Source organism: Geotrypetes seraphini, chromosome 4 (genome assembly GCF_902459505.1).
Source record: "Geotrypetes seraphini chromosome 4, aGeoSer1.1, whole genome shotgun sequence".
NCBI lineage: Eukaryota > Metazoa > Chordata > Amphibia > Gymnophiona > Dermophiidae > Geotrypetes > Geotrypetes seraphini.
In genome coordinates this window covers 145,519,062-145,535,739 of record NC_047087.1, presented here as the reverse complement: position 1 = coordinate 145,535,739, position 16,678 = coordinate 145,519,062, and the positions used below count along the sequence as shown (strand labels likewise).

At 46.3% G+C, this 16,678-nt stretch overlaps 1 protein-coding gene across 7 annotated transcripts in view; it reads left to right on the top strand.

Moving 5' to 3' along the window:
* The window catches only part of NUP93 (nucleoporin 93), a 757,735-nt gene that overhangs the window by 596,465 nt on the left and 144,592 nt on the right, over positions 1 to 16,678 (top strand). For all 7 annotated transcript variants that reach the window (XM_033940752.1, XM_033940756.1, XM_033940750.1 and 4 more), the window contains 3 exons: positions 13,811 to 13,937; positions 14,841 to 14,913; positions 15,021 to 15,065. In XM_033940752.1, the coding sequence (XP_033796643.1) occupies positions 13,811 to 13,937; positions 14,841 to 14,913; positions 15,021 to 15,065 (245 nt within the window). The remainder of the gene's footprint in view (positions 1 to 13,810; positions 13,938 to 14,840; positions 14,914 to 15,020; positions 15,066 to 16,678) is intronic.

The window sequence follows — 16,678 nt, the reverse complement described above, 5'->3', positions numbered from 1 at the left end:
CTGGAATGCGCTTCCAGAGGAAGTAATAGGACAGCGTACGGTACTGGGGTTTAAGAAAGGATTGGACAATTTCCTGCTGGAAAAGGGGATAGAAGGGTATAAATAGAGGATTACTGCACAGGTCCTGGACCTGTTGGGCCGCCGAGTGAGTGGACTGCTGGGCACGATTGACCTCAGGTCATATAAACATAGAAAGATGACGGCAGAAAAGGGCTATAGCCCACCAAGTCTGCCCACTCTATTGACCCACCCCATCAAGTCTGAGTGCCTTACTAGACCTCTGTAGGGATCCCACGTAGATGTCCCATTTATTCTTAAAGTCAAGCACGCTGGTGGCCTTGGCCACCTGCTCCGGAAGCTTGTTCCAGTGACCCACCACTCTTTCCGTGAAGAAATACTTCCTGGTGTCACCCTTAAATTTCCCTCCTCTGAGTTTGAGCGGATGCCCTCTTGTGGCCGAGGGTCCCTTGAGAAGGAAGATGTCATCTTCCACCTCGACACGACCTGTGATGTATTTAAACGTCTCAATCATGTCCCCCCTCTCCCTGCGTTCCTCCAGAGTGTAGAGCTGCAATTTGTTCAGTCTCTCTTCATACGAGAGACCCTTGAGCCCCGAGATATTCCTATTGGCCATCCACTGAACCGACTCGACTCTAAGCACATCTTTGCGGTAATGTGGCCTCCAGAACTGCACACAGTACTCCAGATGAGGTCTCACCATGGTTCTGTACAGTGGCATTATGACCTCAGGTTTCCTGCTGACGAAACTTCTATTGATACATCCCATCATTTGTCTTACCTTGGATGATGCTTTCTCTACCTGTTTTGCAGCCTTCATGTCTGCACTGATGATCACTCCCAAGTCTCGTTCTACTGTCGTCCTAGCTAATGTTTCTCCATTTAAGGTGTAAGTTTTGCACGGATTTCTGCTACCGAGGTGCATGACCTTACATTTCTTAGCGTTGAAGCCCAGCTGCCATGTCGAGGACCAGCTCTCCAACGTAAGCAGGTCCTGCGTCATACAATCCTGCAAATTACTTTCCCTTACTATATTGCATATTTTGGCGTCATCGGCAAATTATGTTATTTTACCCTGAAGCCCTCGTGTCAAGTCCCTTATGAATATGTTAAAAAGGAGTGGACCCAGGACTGAGCCCTGTGGCACTCCGCTGATCACTTGCGATGTTTCAGAGAAGGTGCCGTTGACCACCACCCTCTGAAGTCTACCGCTCAGCCAATCATTGACCCATGTAGTTAGTGTCTCACCTAACCCCATTGATTTCATCTTGCTTAAAAGCCAGCGGTGTGGGACACTGTCAAAAGCTTTACTAAAATCCAAGTACAGTGGTGCCTCACACAACGAACTTAATTCGTTCCAGGAGCAAGTTTGTTATGCGAAAAGTTCGTTATGTGAAACGCGTTTTCCCATAACAATACATGTTAAAAAAAATAATTCGTTCTGCAGCATAAAATATGCTAAGATGACATAAAAAAAGATAAATTTGTCAAAATGGTGAAAATGGTGGTCTTGCTGAGGCCAAACTCTTTGACGAGGTCACACTGTTTTACCCCACATTCACTCCTTCTAATTATTTCCCGTTTCATTTCAACAGAAATCACCTTCCTGCTTTTTTTAGAAGCCATGATATATAAAAAATATTGAGTTTATCTTAAAAGGACGACTGTATACAGTGAGAGAGGGCAGAGTCTCGGCGGCAAAAACTGGGACTTAACTTTACTATTTTTTTTTTTTTCTAGCATCGGGGAAGCGGCGAGAGTAGCTCCGCCCCCCCCAACGCATCAGCAGTAGGCGCCGGGCCCCTCCATAAAAGGAGGCGAGCCGACGGTCCGCCACTGCACAGGGAGCCAGGCGAAGGGCTGTGAGAGAGGGCAGTTAAGCGCAGTGACTAACGACTGCCTGCAGTGCCTGCGCGGAAGGATGCAATACATCGGCAGCTCGGGCGACTTCGTTGTGTGAAACGAAGTTCGTTGTATGAATCAAGACATGAAGTTCGTTGTGTGCAGCGTTCGCTGTGCGAGGCGTTCGTTGTGTGAGGCACCACTGTACACTATGTCCAGAGACTCTCCCGAGTCCAACTTCCTTGTTACCCAATCAAAGAAGCTGATGAGATTGGATTGGCATGACCTACCCTTAGTGAATCCATGCTGATTGGGATCCCTCAGATTCCCCTCCTCCAAGATCATGTCTAACTTACGTTTAAGTAGTGTTTCCATGAGTTTATACACTATCGATGTGAGACTTACTGGTCTGTAATTCGCAGCCACTGCTCTGCAACCCTTTTTGTGCAGAGGAACGACGTTAGCTGTTTTCCAGTCCAGGGGGACTCTCCCCATACGTAGGGAGAGATTGAAGAGCATGGCTAATGGCTCCGCTAGGACACCACACAGCTCTCTGAGCACTCTTGGGTGCAATTTGTCTGGTCCCATGGTTTTGCTCACCTTGAGTCTTGCCAGTTCGCTGTAAAAGTCAGCTGGTGTGAACTCATAATTCTGAAATGGGTCTTCCGCGCTTGGTTTTGCTTCCAGCTGAGGTCCGTGCCCAGGTGCCTCTCAGGTAAAGACTGAGCAGAAGTATTCATTCAGTAGTTTGGCTTTGTCGGAGTCCGCTTCTACGTAATTCCCATCCGGTGTTCTAAGGCGTACTATTCCGCTGGTGTTCTTTTTCCTATCACTAATATACCTGAAGAAGGATTTGTCCCCTTTCTTAATGTTCTTTGCTAGATTTTTTTTCCACTCGGAGTTTGGCCTCCCTAACTGCTGTTTTGACCGCTGCAGACCTGGTCCTGTATTCAATGTTAGCTTCTCCTTTCCCCGTGCGTTTGTATGAAAGAAATGCTCTTTTTTTCTCCTTGACGAGGTACAAGATTTCATCCGTGAACCATTGAGGTTTCTTGTTTCTTTGTTGTTTATTTACCGATTTTATGTAACGGATAGTTGCCTCCTGTAGGGTCAGTTTCAGGGTTGACCACATAGCTTCCGCATTATCAGTTTCCTCCTGATCCTGTAGCGTCTGTTGGACAAAATCTCCCATGTGTGCGAAGTCCGTGCCTCGGAAATTGAGTACCCTCGTTTTTGTTTGTGATCTAGGGAAGCCCTTCCTAAGGTTGAACCATACCATGTTATGGTCACTGGAGGCTAGCGTTTCTCCCACCGAGACCTCCGAGACTCTTTCCCCGTTTGTAAGTACCAGATCTAGGATGGCCTGAGCCCTAGTGGGCTCATGTACCATTTGTTTAAGCCGTACTCCCTTCATGGACATTAATATCCTCCTGCTCCCACAAGTTGTTGCTGAGAGTGTATTCCGGTCTACATCAGGCATGTTGAAGTCCCCTAACAGAACAGCGTCCCCCCGTAAAGTGATATTCTCAATGTCTTCAATTAATTCTGCATCCTTGTCCTCCGATTGTCTTGGAGGTCTGTATACCACACCAAGATATAGGCATTTTTCTCCGCCTCTGGCCAGGTTTACCCAGATGGATTCCCCAGTCTGACATCGGTGATCCTGGTTGTTTTGATGTTTTCTTTGATGTAAAGTGCTACCCCCCCCCCCTCCTAACTTACCCTCTCTGTCTTGGCGGAGCAGGTTGTACCCTGGTATAGTTATATCCCACCCATGAGAGTCTGTGAACCATGTTTCGGATATTGCCACCACGTCCAGGTCTGCATCCACTATTTCTGTTTCCAGTTCTAGAAATTTATTCCCTAAACTGTGTGCGTTAACATACATAGCTCTCCACTGTTTGTGTTTGCTAAACCCATGTAGAGAGTTTCCCATCTGAGTCAAAGAGTCTCCTAGCAAATCTTTTGCAGTGAGGGTACTTACCTCGGACCTAGAAGCGGAGTTTTGGTTCATCACATCAGGGTTGTTACTTACTGCTCTTGTATATAAGTGGGTACCCTCCCCCAACTTACCTAGTTTAAAGCCCTTCGAAGCAGGCGGGCTAGACGGTGTCCGAAGACGTTCTTACGTCTGCTAGTCAGGTGTAGTCCGTCTGGTCCCTGGAGTCCCTGCAGCGCCTCTCCATGGTTCAGGAATCCGAAGTTCATTTCCCGGGACCATCGTTGTAGCCACTCATTCGTCTTCAGGATACGTTCGTCCCTCTCTCTTCCCTTGCCCCTGCTGGGGTACAAGCTCTTTCGCCGGGATAGGTCAGGTCAGAAAGGAGGAGGAATAGCCCTATACGTAAAAGAAAGCATACAATCGACAAGAATGGACACAGCGGAGATGATCAACAAACTGGAATCGCTATGGGTTAAAATACCGGGTAGGAAAGGGCATGAAATAAAGATGGGCCTATACTATCGTCCACCCGGGCAAACCGGAGATAGCGATAAAGAAATGGATGCCGAGATGAAGCGAGAATGCAAAAGCGGTTACACAGTTGTTATGGGAGACTTCAACTATCCTGGGATAGACTGGAGTCTTGGAAGCTCAAGATGCGCTAGGGAGACAGAATTCCTGGAGGCTATACAAGATTGCTTCATGGAGCAGCTTGTTAGAGAACCGACGAGAGGAAATGCCACTCTGGATTTAATCCTAAATGGACTAAGGGGACCTGCAAAGGAAGTGGAAGTAGTGGGACCGTTGGGAAACAGTGATCATAATATGATCAAGTTCAAGGTTGAAGTAGGCATACCGAACGGAAAGAGAACCATAGCGACATCTTTCAACTTCAGGAAAGGAAACTATGAAGCAATGAGGGAAATGGTAAGGAAGAAACTTAGGAACACTTCCAAAAAATGGCAAACAGTAGAACATGCTTGGTCTTTTTTCAAAGACACAGTGAGCGAGGCACAAAATCTGCACATCCCCAGATTCAGAAAGGGGTGCAAAAAGGGTCGAACAAAAGACCCAGTATGGATGACTAAAATAGTGAAGGAAGCGATAGGCAATAAGAAAAATTCATTCAGGGAATGGAAAAAGGACAAAACTGAAGGGAACCAGAAGGAGCACAGGAAGTATCAAAAAGAATGTCACCTTGTGGTTCGAAAAGCCAAAAGAGAGTATGAAGAGAGGCTAGCCAGGGAGGCACGAAATTTCAAACCGTTCTTCAGATATGTTAAAGGGAAACAGCCAGCTAGGGAGGAGGTAGGACCGCTGGACGAAGGAGACAGGAAGGGAGCGGTGAAGGAGGAAAAAGAAGTCGCAGAAAGACTCAACATGTTCTTCTCGTCTGTATTTACAAACGAAGACACAACCAACATACCGGAACCTGAACAAATCTTCAATGGAAATCAAGCAGAAAAATTAACATCCATGGAAGTGAGCCTTGATGATGTACACAGGCAGATAGAAAAACTTAAAACTGACAAATCCCCGGGTCCGGACGGAATCCATCCCAGGGTTCTGAAGGAATTAAAGGAGGAGATAGCGGAACTACTGCAGCAAATTTGCAACCTTTCCTTGAAAACAGGCATGATCCCGGAGGATTGGAAGATAGCCAATGTCGCGCCCATCTTTAAAAAGGGATCAAGAGGTGACCCGGGAAACTACAGACCAGTGAGTTTGACCTCGGTTCCGGGGAAACTGACGGAAGCACTGATTAAAGAACACATCGATGAACATCTGGAAAGAAACGAACTTTTGAAAACAACCCAACATGGTTTCTGCAGGGGGAGATCGTGCCTAACGAACTTATTGCACTTCTTCGAAGGAATTAACAAACGGATGGACAGAGGAGACCCCATAGACATCATATACCTTGATTTCCAAAAACCCTTTGACAAGGTGCCTCACGAACGTCTACTCCGGAAACTGAAGAACCATGGAGTGGACGGAGACGTACATAGATGGATCAGAAACTGGTTGGCGGGTAGGAAACAGAGGGTAGGGGTGAAGGGCCACTACTCGGACTGGATGGGGGTCACGAGTGGTGTTCCGCAGGGCTCAGTGCTCAGGCCGCTGCTATTTAATATATTCATAAATGATCTAGAAACAGGCACGAAGTGTGAGATAATAAAATTTGCGGACGATACAAAACTATTTAGTGGAGCTGGGACTAAAGAGGAATGCGAAGAATTGCAAAGGGACTTGAACAAATTGGGGGAATGGGCGGCGAGATGGCAGATGAAGTTCAACGTTGAGAAATGTAAAGTATTGCATGTTGGAAACAGAAACCCGAGGTACAACTATACGATGGGAGGGATATTATTGAATGAGAGCAACCAAGAAAGGGACTTGGGGGTAATGGTTTACATGACAATGAAGCCGACGGCACAGTGCGCAACAGCCGCTAAGAAAGCAAATAGAATGCTAGGCATAATCAAGAAGGGTATTACAACAAGGACAAAAGAAGTTATCCTGCCATTGTATCGGGCGATGGTGCGCCCGCATCTGGAATACTGCGTCCAATATTGGTCTCCGTACCTTAGGAAGGATATGGCGTTACTCGAGAGGGTTCAGAGGAGAGCGACACGCTTGATAAAAGGGATGGAAAACCTCTCATATGCTGAGAGATTGGAGAAACTGGGTCTCTTTTCCCTGGAGAAGAGGAGACTTAGAGGGGATATGATAGAGACTTATAAGATCATGAAGGGCATAGAGAGAGTAGAGAAGGACAGATTCTTCAAACTTTCGAAAAATAAAAGAACAAGAGGACACTTGGAAAAGTTGAAAGGGGACAGATTTAAAACGAATGCTAGGAAGTTCTTCTTTACCCAACGAGTGGTGGACACCTGGAATGCGCTTCCAGAGGGAGTAATAGGGCAGAGTACAGTACAGGGGTTTAAGAAAGGATTGGACAATTTCCTGCTGGAAAAGGGGATAGAGGGGTATAAATAGAGGATTACTGCACAGGTCCTGGACCTGTTGGGCCGCCGCGTGAGCGGACTGCTGGGCATGATGGACCTCAGGTCTGACCCTGCAGAGGTATTGCTTATGTTCTTATGCCCCTAACAGGAAGAATTGAAGAGAATACCACCTGTGCATCTGTCCGCTTCAGCCTCTTCCCCAGATCTCCGAAGTCTCTAGCTATTCCTCCAGGCTGTTCTTGGCAGTGTCATTCGTTCCAACGTGGATGAGCAGCATGGGGAAGTGGTCCTGGGGCCTAAGAAGTCTGTCAAGGCTGGTGGTCACATCACGTATTCTGGCTCCAGGCAGACAGCAGATCTCCCTCGACTGTATATCTGGCCTGCATACTGGTCCCTCGGTGCCCCTCAGCATGGAGTCCCCAATGGCTATTACTCTCCGCTTCTTTTGGGGGGGTCGATCCGCTGTCCCTGGGGATGGTGACGTGTGTTGAACCTGGTCCTGCTTCACATCGGCAGTCTCTTCCTGCAGTACGTGAAATCTGTTCTTCAGGTTAAGTTGTGGAGTCAATGTGGAGTTACCCTGGTAAGAGAAAGAATAGGAAGGTGAAGAGCTTGTAAATGGGGGGGAGGGGTCTCCTACGTTTACCTGTGGAGGAGGTCACTAACTGCCAGGAGTCAGTGTCTCCAGCCATCTCCTGGATTCCAACTGTTGGTTTCAGCGTCGACGGCCCTGGTGTCACAACGAGGGATCTGCCACAGGCGTGTTTGGTGATTTGGGACAGCTCCTGCACTATTCCATCGATATAAGCCTCATCCTCTCTAATGCCTCTCAGGCGTTTCACCTCCTCCCTGAGGCTCCTAAGTTCTTGTATGATGTCGTCATCCTGCTGGCCGACCTCCTCTGTCTGTGTAGAGGTCGTAATGTACTGCTGTGGGATGGTCTCGGTCTGCACTGAGACCTCCTCAGTGTAGGGAGTGCCGATCTTGCTTGTAGGCTTCACACTTCTTGTTTGCCCTGCCATATTCGGAAATATATGAGGTCTGCCTGTTAACGAGAAAATGAGAGAGAGTAAATGAGAGGGAATAAAAGAGAAAGAGAGATAGTATGAGAGTACGTTAGGTTAGGGCGTCTGAAGGGTAGTGTTTGAAAAGTTAGGGTGTCAGAGAAATCTAAGCAGTAGGGTGTTTAGGTGAAGGATGTGTGAATGTAAGATTATGGCGCCTGTAGGATGTAAGATTGAGATTAAGCTAGATGTCCTGCAGTGTCCTGTTGCCCTAGATTTGGCTCCTCTTAAGGCTCCTCGCAAAGGCGCTCTCGCTAAGGCGAGCACCTTTGCCGCTCGCCTTCGCCGCGTGCTGAACGGCTGCGCGCCGTTGGCTTGCCTCCTTTAATGGAGGAGCCCAGTCGCTGGTTGCTTACGCGGTGGGGTGGGCGGAGCTACTCTCACCGCGACCCCTGTAAGTCCCCTCGTGCTCTCAGCGCTGCTAGCGCCTCGCTCTGCCTCCTGCCTCCTTTAAGTCCTCCTCCTCTCCTGTCCTGCACTGATCCTTCTCCCTGCCTGCTCGCCACGATCAGTTGCAGCGCCCGTTGGCTTGCCTCCTTTAATGGAGGAGCCCGGTCACTGGTTGCTTACGCGGTGGGGTGGGCGGAGCTACTCTCGCCGCAACCCCTGCAAGTCCCCTTGTGCTCTCGGCGCTGCTAGCGCCTCGCTCTGCCTCCTTTAAGTCCTCCTCCTCTCCTGTCCTGCACTGATCCTTCTCCCTGTCTGACCCAGTGGAGGCATTGCTTATGTTCTTAAGGTACGGTGCGCTTGATCTGGCGGCAATAGAGCCTGTTCCAAAAGGAGACTTGGGCTCTGAGAGATATTCGATATACTTCATCGTGCCATTGAAAGACTACGAAGATTGCAGACCTATTCTGGCCCTGAAGGTAGTGATTGCCTTCCTGCGGGTTCCGCATTTCCGGATGGAAAGGTGCATTCCGTTGTGGCCGCAGTAGTACCCGAGGAGTTTTTGGCTTCCTTGGATCTCATGGAAGCGTACCTCCACATCCTGATTTTTCAAGATCACAGGAGGTTCCTGAGATTTCACATACTCGTGTTCGCAGCGCTGCCCTTCAGGTTGGCGTCGGCGCCCGAATCCTTCACCAAAGTCATGGTGGTGGTGGCTGCCCATCTGCGCTCACTGGGTGTGCTAGTACATCTGTACGTTGACACTGGCTGATCAGAGCCCCCTCGCTTGAGGAAGGCCGCATATCGGTTCTCCAGGTGGTACATTTGCTGGAGAGTCGCAGCTGGGTGATCAATCTCATAAAGAGCCATCTCGAGCTGACACAGTGCTTGGAGTACCTGGGAGTCCAGTTTTACTTGGGCCAAAACCAGGTATTCCTGCCGGAATCCAGGAGACTCAAGCTTTGGAATGCCATTTGGGACATGTTAGCGGTTCCAGCCCCGACAACATGGCAGTTTCTGCAGGTCTTGGGTCTCATGGGGGCGACTATGGGTGTGATTTTGGTTCATGCAGGGGGGAGGGGGGCCTGTGGCCTCCCTTGCAACTGCCTTGTCCCACGTGGAACCTGAATCTGGTTTCTACGCTCTCTAGCTCGTCCACCCTATGAACCTCGTTGCAATCACATCTGCACGGAGAGTGTTGGAGCTTCAAGCTCTGTTATGCAGAGATTCTTTTCTTCGCATCACGGAGTCTGCAGTGGTTTTGAAGACAGTGCCTTCCTTTCTCCCGAAAGTGGTTTCCTCATTCAATGTCAACCAGAAAGTTTGGCTTCCCACCTTTGTTTCATCGGACTCTAAGTCTAAGAACCGTACTTTGCAGTCTCTAGATGTGTGGCGTCCCTGTTGAGATACTTGGCGGCCAAGAATGACTTCTTTCTGTTGGACCATCTCTTTGTCTTGGCAGACCCTGCGTGCCGGGGTCGACTCGCTTCCAAGGCTACCATCACGAGATGGATACGTGCGGCCATTACCGCTGCCTATATGTCGGCGGGGGTGAAGGCCCACTCTACCATAGGAATGGCTTCCTTGTGGGCTGAATCTCATATGGTCTCGCCTGAGGAGATTTGTAGGGCGGCCACTTGGGTCTCTCTTCACACCTTTACCAAGTTTTACCGACTTGATGTGGCAGCTAGGTGTAATACAGCTGTTGGCTCTTCCATTCTGGGGGCAGGCTGATCCGGCCTCCCCTGAGAGTTAGGACTGCTTTGATACATCCCTAGTGTTCAACTTCTAGAGGGATTGTATAAGAATGAAAGATTAGGTTTCTAACCTCTGCTAATCTTCCTTCTTGTAAATCTCCTCTGAAGGCTGAACACCCGCCCATCTATTTTGTCCAATTCGCAGTCGCTTCTTCAGTAACTGGTAAGCTGGATTTCTGTCTTTGACCGGCCTCTCTAAGAATTACAAGAGTGTCCTTTGATGATTCCTGAGGGATAAAGGGATCGTGGGATACTGAGAGAGGTGCTGGGATGTATCACAGGTATAGAAAGCTAACCAGGTAATAAGTATAGAAACCCAACCAGGTCGTGCATGTGCAAGACTGGAGGGTTAGGACTTCGATGGGAAGCTATGACTTAAATGGGAAACCAGGGTGGCAAGGGGACCCCCTCTGGGGATTCAGACAGGTCTTGACCTGTTTGGGCCGCCGCGGGAGCGGACTGCTGGGCAGGATGGACCTGTGGTCTGACCCGGCGGAGGCACTGCTTATGTTCTTATGTAAAGTTAAGGGGTTAGACATGTCCCTGGGTGGAGCCTCTTCTCATCTTCAGGCTATGGCTCCTTTAGTGCACAGTTATGCTGTTTTGCAGTTTATAAATGTTTCCATTTATTGTTCAACAAATTTTGGCCTTGTTGGCATTCGTTGGTTATGTATTTGTATTTTTTTTCTTGGAAACCAGCCCGAGAGAGGCATGCGTGCACCGCGCTGCCCCTCCCCCGAACCAGCGGGGTTGCTGCATTTGATCGCCGCCGAGCCCAGCCATTTTCTTGGAAACCAGCCCGAGAGAGGCACGTGTGCACCGCGCTGCCCCTCCCCCGAACCAGCGGGGTTGCTGCATTTGATTGCCGCCGAGCCCAGCCATTTTCACACAACACACAATAAAGGACACCAGCTTGACATGGTCACCTTCCTTTCCAACTCCCCCACTACTTCAAACATAAGTCTCACAAAACAAAATTAGTCTAACACCCCTTGGTCCGACCATCTCCTATGTCATTTTGAACTATCCTGGTTCAAAAAAACAACTAGACAGGAAATACACACCTAACCAAACAAAGACGATGACCTGGACAAGAGAAAAAATTAATCCTGTAGATTTCTGGTCCCACTACACCCTCATTTCCAACTCCGACCCCAACCCCAACTTCCACCTTGACTGGAAACACTTCAGCGACCAAGTCCTTAATACCATCGCCCCCCCAAGACTCCGCAAAAAAAACCCCTCGGTCCTCAAACAAATGGTTTGATGCGGATCTCTTAGCCATAAAACGCGAAGTAAGGAAACTAGAACGAACATGGCGCAAATCAGGGACCGACAACGACAGACTAAACTGGCGAAAAAAAGTCAGCGAATACAAAAAACTGATAGTCGAAAAACGCAATAAATATTACTCCCAACTCATCACCACCCCTTCTCTAAACAGTAAAGCACTTTTTAGATTAGTTAACTCCCTTCTAGACACAGATTCTCACAAACGCTCTAGCTCAGACCTCCCGCCCCCCCCCCCCCCCGCAATAATCCTAGCTGACCACTTTGCCAACAAAATCCAAACCTTAAAATCGTCACTTACTACTCCCAATACTGAGACAATATTCAACCTTCCAGCAGTAGACACAACAGGTTCAAGGGCCGACATGACCTGGAGCTCATTCGAAAGCCCAGACTAGAACCTTTTCCTCAAAATCTTCTCAAAATACACCAACTCCAACTGCCTATTAGACAACTGCCCACCCACCATTATTAAATCCACCCCCCCCAATTCAAAACCGAACTCTTTAATTGGGTCTCACTATGCCTGTCCACTGGTCTCTTCCCGACTGAACTCGGCCACATTCTCGTATCCCCCCGCCTCAAAAACAACAAAGAACCCATCTCCTCCGCCACCAACTATAGACCCATCGCCAGCATACCACTCTTCCAAAAACTCATGGAAAGCCTCATTAACCATGACCTCATGAACTACCTAGAAAAGTTCAACATCCTTCACGATTCCCAATCTGGCTTCCGCTCAAACCACAGCACGGAAACGGTCTTAGCCGCTCTAACCAATTACCTCCTCCAATTATTCTCACTGGGCAAAAGCGCCCTAGTACTCCAATTCGACCTAAGCAGCGCTTTCGATCTGGTCGACCACGATATCATGCTCCGCTGCCTTGACTCCATCGGCATTTCCGGCCAAGTACTACACTGGTTCTCATGCTTCCTAACTAACCGTACTTATCAGGTCCACAGCAATGGAACCTTCTCCCATCAATGGCGTAATTCCTGCGGAGTCCCACAAGGCTCCCCACTATCCCCCTCCCTCTTTAACATCTACTTGGCACCTCTAGCACGGACACTAGCCGACTTAAACCTTAAATCATTCATTTACGCCGATGACATCACCATCATCATCCCCCTAACTTCATTCACCCAACAGACGGAACAACTCACATCCTCCATCCTCACCAAGTTAGAACTATGGACCTCACAATTTAAATTAAAATTGAACACTGAAAAAACCAAAATTTTCCTGGCAAGCCCTACCCATAAAATAACAAACACCTCCATGAAATTGAACGGCCTAGATTATCCTATCAACCCCTCCATAAAAATACTCGGAGTCATCCTAGATAGATGCTTAACCTTCGAAGAACATACCAGTGCCCTGGTCAAAAAATGCTTCTGCACTCTCTGGAAACTTCGCACCATCAAACACCACTTCGACCACCTCTCCTTCCGTTTACTGGTCCAATCATTAATCTTAAGCATACTGGACTACTGTATTATCATATACCTAGGAGCCTATAAAAACACCATCAAACGTTTAAGAATAGTACAAAATGCCGCCGTCCGCCTCATCTTCGGCCTCAAAAAATACGACCACATTAGCCCATATTACGCTAAACTCCACTGGCTGCCGGTGGAGGCAAAAATCACCTTTAAATTCGCTTGCCTCTGCTTCAAAACCTTAGCAGGCTCTTCACCAATCGACCTATCTGAGCACCTTGAAATTGCTGACCCCTCTCGTACTCGAAATACCTACCTGTTCTCCTTTCCCTCCCTGAAGGGCTGCCTCTACAAAAAATACCTTGACCGATCCCTAGCATTCCAAGCGGGCAAATGGAACAAATGCCTCTCTACTCTCATCTCCAATTCCCCCCACTATCAAACATTCAGGAAGTTAACTAAAACCTACCTTTTTGACAAATTCCTCTGATTTATCCTCCCTCCTCCTCCCTTCTCTTCTGACCTCTCCCCCCTAGACCCTTACCGCCTCATGTAACACTGCTATTTGTAACGCCGCTGTATCGAACTTATAGCAAATGCAACAACTCTGAACATATAACCTAGCTGCCAAAATAACTTCACCGTATACTTATTGTCTAAAATGTAAAGGTAACTTGACCGAATATGTATCATCTAAAATGTAAATGTAACATTAACGAAATTGTAACTTCGCTGTAAATGTACAGTCTCTTCATCTGTTAAACGCATAGAACTTCCATGGTAATGCGGTATACAAGAATAAAGTTGTTATTATTATTATTAACATGAACAGAATTGACTTGTAGCAGGGAGTCCCCGCACCCCTCTCTCTTTTCTTGTGTTTCCTGTTTGTGCTAGATCTACCTGGCTTTGCTACCAACTGAACATCATGGGAAGTATGCAGGGAGGTGTACTCAGAGGGAGGAAACAAAAATTGTTTGTGAGCCCTGCAGCCAAGGCTGAAGAGGATGCAAGAACCCTAGTGTTCAGTCTCCAGAGGAGATTTACAAAAAGGAAGATTAGCAGAGATAAGAAACCTAAACTTTCATTCTAATTTTATAGTGAGTCAAGAAGCTGATGACCCTCCATATATGAGACGCCTTAATTTTATCCGTCTTTTAATGCTCTACACTCGTAAATTTGAGTCAACTGACCCCAGAGAAGCTCTCCAGTATTTCTACTTTCTCAGGTAGGAATTGCTGTTTTAGTTCACACAAGTTGTTTTTGTAATTGCGTGGCAATAATTTTATTCTCCAGTCTTCTGTCTTGGTGGAACTGATGCAGTGTAAACACAAGAAGTAAGCTCCTAGATTGCCCATCCCAGAAATGATTATAATACACAGTTTGTTTTTACAGAGCAAATTTTAAAAGCCATCTACACAAGTAAATTGGCTGTCAAAAATTGCCTGTCCTTTCTGTGGATAAAAGTATAACAGTGTGTGTATTCTTTCTTTTTTGTTACCTATGGACTTTGCACCAGTTCTTAATTATGGATTTTGCAATTACTTTTATAGTATTAAAAGTTGCTTCTTTGGTTGCAAGTAGAAATCCATATTCTTTTTAAGTTGTATACAATGATTTTTAATATTTTGTTTGGAAAAGCCCCTCTATATATGTTAGATCTAATTGGCTTCCCTAGTATAGGTAGAGCAGAGGTATCCAAAAATTATTATTGAACTATTCGAGCCCCAAGAGGTATTCATTTTAAAACAGCTTTCCCATCTAGTTTCACATTTTTAGCAGCTGAAATTTAGAATGTCTTATCAACTCAGATTAGACCTATTGTCAGTTATTTTTTATTTGGGGGGAACTTGGCATTTATTTTTAGATATTTTTGCAGTGTTGATAATTTTTAGAAAGTTTCTGAAATGCTGATAATTTTTCTAATATGAAGCATTATCTTTGTAATTCTTCAAGGACTGCCTGGATTTCTTAATTCTTTGATTCACATAGAACTTATGGGTTATTGCAGAATATAAGAATATTTTGCATTACATTGTACTATCATGAAACACATGAAAATCCAGTTCTTACAAAAGGTACAGTAAAGTCTAAATAAAGGTTATTAATTTTTCTTGTTTTCTTACTGCAGAGATGAGAGAGACAGTCAAGGAGAGAACATGTTTTTGCGGTGTGTTAGTGAGCTGGTAATTGAAAGTAGAGAGGTACATCCATATCTGTCTTTATAGACTTATTGAAGAATGTTCATTAAGATTGCTCACTGTATTACAAAATAGAGGGTAAAAGATTATTTTGTTTATTTTTTTTTTAGTTTGATACACTTCTGGGAAAACTGGAAAAAGATGGCAGCAGGAAGGTAAGATGAATACTCTTTAAAATATCCTGGTAGCATTATTTATCCTTGGACAAGCAGGCAGCATATTCTCACATGTGGGTGACGTCATCCACGGAGCCTGGTACAGACAGTGCTAAAAGTGTACTGTCACTTTAAACTTCTTAAGACGTTTCGAGACTGCCCGCACACACGAGTGCCTTCCTGCCCAATGTCGGCTCACAATTCCTCAGTTCTTTTTTTTATGTGGAGCAAAGAAGTTGTTTTTGGACTCTGTCCAATCGAGTTGTTTTCCCAGTCAACTTAAATTTTACCATTTTGGTTCGCTGCTTTGTTTTATTTATCATTTCTTTTATTCAGTTCTTTTTCTTTTTCAAAACAAAAAAAACCCTAAACCCCAGATTAAAATAATATATTCCTCAGTCAGGCCTTCGAGCCTTTTCCTCCATTTTTTCACTTTACGTTTTCAGTCTCGGTTTGCAACCATTGCGTTTTTTGACATTGCCGCTGAGATTTTTTCTTTAGCGGGTTCAATCATGCATTTATTTCCAGCGGCCTCTCTCCATCACTGATCCACACAAATGATGCATTCAGTGTCTGGGGTTGAAGCACCAAGTACACACTTGTATCCACTGTTATATCTTACAAAAACACACTCTTATGGCTCGATGCTACTAGCAAGAGAAGCTGTTTGGACCGACCATGGCCTCCGGAGACAAATCGATGCCATTGGTACCCACTGTACCGGTTTCAATGCCCTTCCTCAACATTGGTCTCCATTCCTGCATCAGGTAAAATTGCTAAAAAGCCATCTTCTTCACATCCATTGTTGGCAGACATCTTCAGTATTGAGTCCCTTGATGCATGCCAAACGTCGATGCTATCATCGATCTCCTTTACTGGCTGTGTCTCCTGCAGGTCGTGCATCCTCATCGAGGTCACCCATCCCTTGATACCCTGTAGCACTGATGGTACCGGCTGTTGAGCCAATGGTACCGGTACAGTCCTTCCAGGACCAACTTAAGGAGTTATGTTAAGGACAATAGTATTTTATTTGACATCTGGAAAACCTTGAAATTTATTAACAATTTAACAGAAATTCCAGTAGAAAAATCCATGTGTCAATCCTTTTGGCTAAACTCCAATATTCAAATTGGCAAGCCTAAGATCGCCTGGAAGCACTGGATGCAGGCAGGCATACGTACACTAGTTATATCAAATGGGAAAATGCTTGAGTTTTTACCACTGTAACAATCTTTTGGTGTTTCAAAGTCTCAAATTTATAAGTGGTTGCAGTTGAAGCAAGCCATTCAGAAGGGGTTCCCTGATTGGGAAAATTTCAAAAATCAGTATTGTTTGCAGGTCTTATGCTTCCAGACAAAATTTCCTAGGGCATCAGGCTGCCCAGTGGTATAAATTAATATCTGGCTATATGAATAAGAAACCAAAAACTAGTCTTAGAGACATTTGGAGCATTGAGATAAAGCAGCAAATTTCTGCGTTTCAATGGCCACGAATTTGAACTGGAGAATGACACAGGGGAAAATTTATGTCTGGTCACTGCCCCATCCCCGGACAACCGTCCCCTTCACCTCCCCTTCCCCGTCGTCCCCTTCACCGCCCCGTCCCTGCAGCAT